A 3,323-nucleotide genomic window follows, 5' to 3' on the forward strand; every position below is an offset into this window, starting at 1 on the left:
AGCATCTTATGTTGGCTCTAGTGATTGTCAAAATAATTTAAGATGACTGGGCAACATAAGAAATGCCCTGTTTATTTGGAGGCCATGTTTCTGCATCATGGCACGCGTCTAACACCACTGCCTTGAAAAGCGAGAGCCAATAGAAAATGTAGAGAAGAAGACGTTTCAATTGATTACATGCCTCAGCAACAAAAACAAACTAAAAATACTCAGAAAAGGCTTCCTAGGCGTCACTCGCCTCCGCCTCGTTGTCCAAGTCGTTTTCAGCTTCTTCGCGGTCGCTGTGAACGGTGCTCTCGACATCCGCGCTGCGCCGACGTCGCTTCTTGCCAGGGTGTACTTGCCAAATTCTAGCATCGTCTCGCTTAAAGAAGTAAGACCGCGGTCTCGACAATCCTTACAATATTTGTAGAAACCCCTGTACCGGCGTTGGCAGCCGAGGCACACCTTATAGTGCCCACTAGGGTTGGCAATTCACGACTATTAACAGGTATATTAGCGATTATAATCGTTTACATTCCCAAGTTAACATTAATATTAACTGTGAATATCGAATGTTCAATTTCTGGCGTATGGTGATGCTGCCAGTAGGTTGAAGTCCCGCGAGATCGCTCTGCTCGAGCAAAGATCTCGCGTGAGACTCACAACACAACTAGCGCCCCCACCCCGACGTCTTTCCCTGCCGTGCAAGCTCCGTTCATCTCCACAAAAGCTCAGCCCGACGCTGCTGGATATAGCCCCTTCTGACGGTACACCAATTCTCGCGCGTGTGTGCGACGTTCAAGTCGCTTTCAAACATATTGACACAGTCTGATACAGGGTGTGAGCTTAATACGAGCGCTCAACAGTATGGCACCGTCACAGCATGAGATATGGAGGCTTTACACCGTTGCAGTTGCCCGCGTCAAAGGAGCTAAGCCCCACCCGGACGCCAGCTGCAATGCATGTGGCGAGGTGCTGAAGAATGCGCAGCCTTCGCGTAACATGCTCACACACGTGTTGAAGTGTGACAAGGTCGACGCTGAGTCGAAACAGCGGTGGCTTCGGTATGACTCACAGCGTCGTCACGAAAAAGCATCTAAGCTGCTGACCCCAGCAAGACGCTCAGCTAAAACTCCGTCGTCTATTAGTAAGCGCTTATTCCATACACCCCAGAGTGGGTCTCCACGCACGGGCTCACGCAAGAGACCACGCAGCTCTTTAAACAAGTCGATCAAGCAGAGTGAGGAGGATAATTTCTTACGGGTTGCTATGGGGTTCATTGCTACCGGTATTCCTTTTCGAGTGATTGTCGACCCTCATTTCCATGCTATGTTTGATTACAAGCTTCCATCTCGCCGGCAGCTTTCAGGGCGTCTGTTGGATTTAATTTTCAAGCGTGAGATGGGCCGGATAATTGCTTTGATGAGTGGAGTTTCCGGGTGGGCGCTCGTGACGGATGGCTGGTCCAACGTTAATGGTGACAGTATCATCAATTTTGTTTTTGTGAATCCTAAATTTCCTCCTGTCTTTGGAAATCAATTAATACGAGAGCTGAAGTACACACCGGGCGTTATATTGCAGACACTATTCTATCCACTATCATCGAGCTTGAAGAAGCGGTCGGAGCTGGGGCAGTTATCGCCATCGTTACCGACAACGCCGCGAATATGAAAAAGGCTTGGAAGCTTGTCCGGATGGAGCGCAAAGGTATGGTGTGCACTGGGTGTGCAGCGCATGGAATGGATCTGCTGATAAAAGACATCTTTAAAATGAAGTTTTTTAAAGACGTCCTCGACAAGGCACAAGCCCTAGCTCGTTTCATCAGGGGTCGGCGTGGCTTGTGGTCGCGTTTTCGGGATACTCAAAAACAACTTAAGAAGCGAGGAGAAAAACGCCGTCGTCTCTCGCTGACGGTGGCAATACACCCATGAGAAATGTATCGCCAACGTGGTTCAAAATCGAGATGTCATTGCTGCTATTTTTTCCGACACAGCCTTTCTAAGGAATTACAAGGGCTCAGACCTGGAAGAAGCGACGAAGACCTTCAAGGACGAGGAGTTCTGGCAAGACGCTGCTGTTACAGTCGCTATAATCCGGCCTATCAACACGAGCCTTGCTGCCTTTGAGCGTGATGATTGCAGTATTTCGCTTGTTTACCACCAATTCAGTTGGCTGCGTACTCACGATGCTTACACAAAATCCTTGGATGGATGTAGTGCGGAACTTCAGCTGCAGGTGCTTCGCGCAATCGAGGACAGAAAAAAGAAAATTTGCTGGAAGCCACTGGGGATTGCCCATATGCTGGACCAAACAAAATCGATGGATGGGCACAACTCAAAAAAACTGATAGCTGATGCTACTGAACTTGCCAGGAAACTAGAGCTTGTCGATCGATCTCAGGAGGATACGTTCCACAATAAGCTGCAAGAATTTGTTCTGGAAAAATGTAGCTGGAAAGGGACGGAGCGCTTAGACAACAATCGGTTCAGCCCATTGAACTGGTGGTCACTTCCTGATACCAAATACCGTCTGGTGCAGTCGTTTGCGAAGCTACTATTATCAATACCGACATCGTCAGCTTCTAGTGAGCGTAGCTGGAGCATCCACGAATTTATTCACACTAAACTGCGCAATCGCCTTACTCCTGAGCGGGTTAGCAGACTCGTTTTCGTGTACACCAATATCGCTCGGAAAACTGAAGTGAACCATATCATGTACCAGCTCTTTCCTGAAGCTTGTGACGGTAGTGACTCCAGCGATAGCAGCGACGATAGCGAAGATGATAGTGGGGAGCTCCCAAACGACTACCAATCGCCATTACCCACAACAAGGCATCTGCGGACAAAACCAACTGACTTTGGATCACCAACAGTACTTCAAGAGGTAAGTCTTAATGATAGATTCACCACTCCAGTTTTCAATGGACGAGAGCAACCGATATGCCAGACAAGATAGATTGAGCTGCAAAACAAATAAAATATTTAATTCCTTTCTCAAAACACTACCGCACACACACAAGATGATAGTCAACACCGTTGCATCCACAAACACACTCGAGACGAGCCGGTATTGGCGCTCGCCGGGCCCGGTGCACCGTTTTAATGCAGAAAGCTGACCGATCATAGTTCGCCACTCAGAAAACTAAATTCATCCATGAAAGGGAGTCTCAATGACTGCACTGTCAGCTCTCCTCACTGGGTGTATGCAACTTTGAATACGACGCAGTCTTCTTTTCATCAATTCTCCCTTCTTCATGACCACGACTTCATTTCCAGATCAGCGTTTAGCGCAAAATCGTCTGTAAGCTGCAAAATTGTTGCTCCAGTGCATTACCTTCCTAG

The 3,323-nt window shown here is 48.0% G+C and overlaps 1 protein-coding gene across 1 annotated transcript; it reads left to right on the plus strand.

The window, feature by feature from the left end:
- Positions 1-1,311: 1,311 nt before the first annotated feature.
- Positions 1,312-2,756, plus strand: PITG_19601 (uncharacterized protein; the record flags this gene model as incomplete). Its single annotated transcript, XM_002996878.1, has 4 exons — positions 1,312-1,479; positions 1,590-1,881; positions 1,946-2,682; positions 2,745-2,756. The coding sequence occupies 4 exons, from the start codon at positions 1,312-1,314 to the stop codon at positions 2,754-2,756; spliced, it is 1,209 nt and encodes a 402-aa protein (XP_002996924.1).
- Positions 2,757-3,323: the final 567 nt, after the last annotated feature.

Source organism: Phytophthora infestans, genomic scaffold (assembly GCF_000142945.1).
Source record: "Phytophthora infestans T30-4 supercont1.99 genomic scaffold, whole genome shotgun sequence".
Lineage (NCBI taxonomy): Eukaryota > Oomycota > Peronosporomycetes > Peronosporales > Peronosporaceae > Phytophthora > Phytophthora infestans.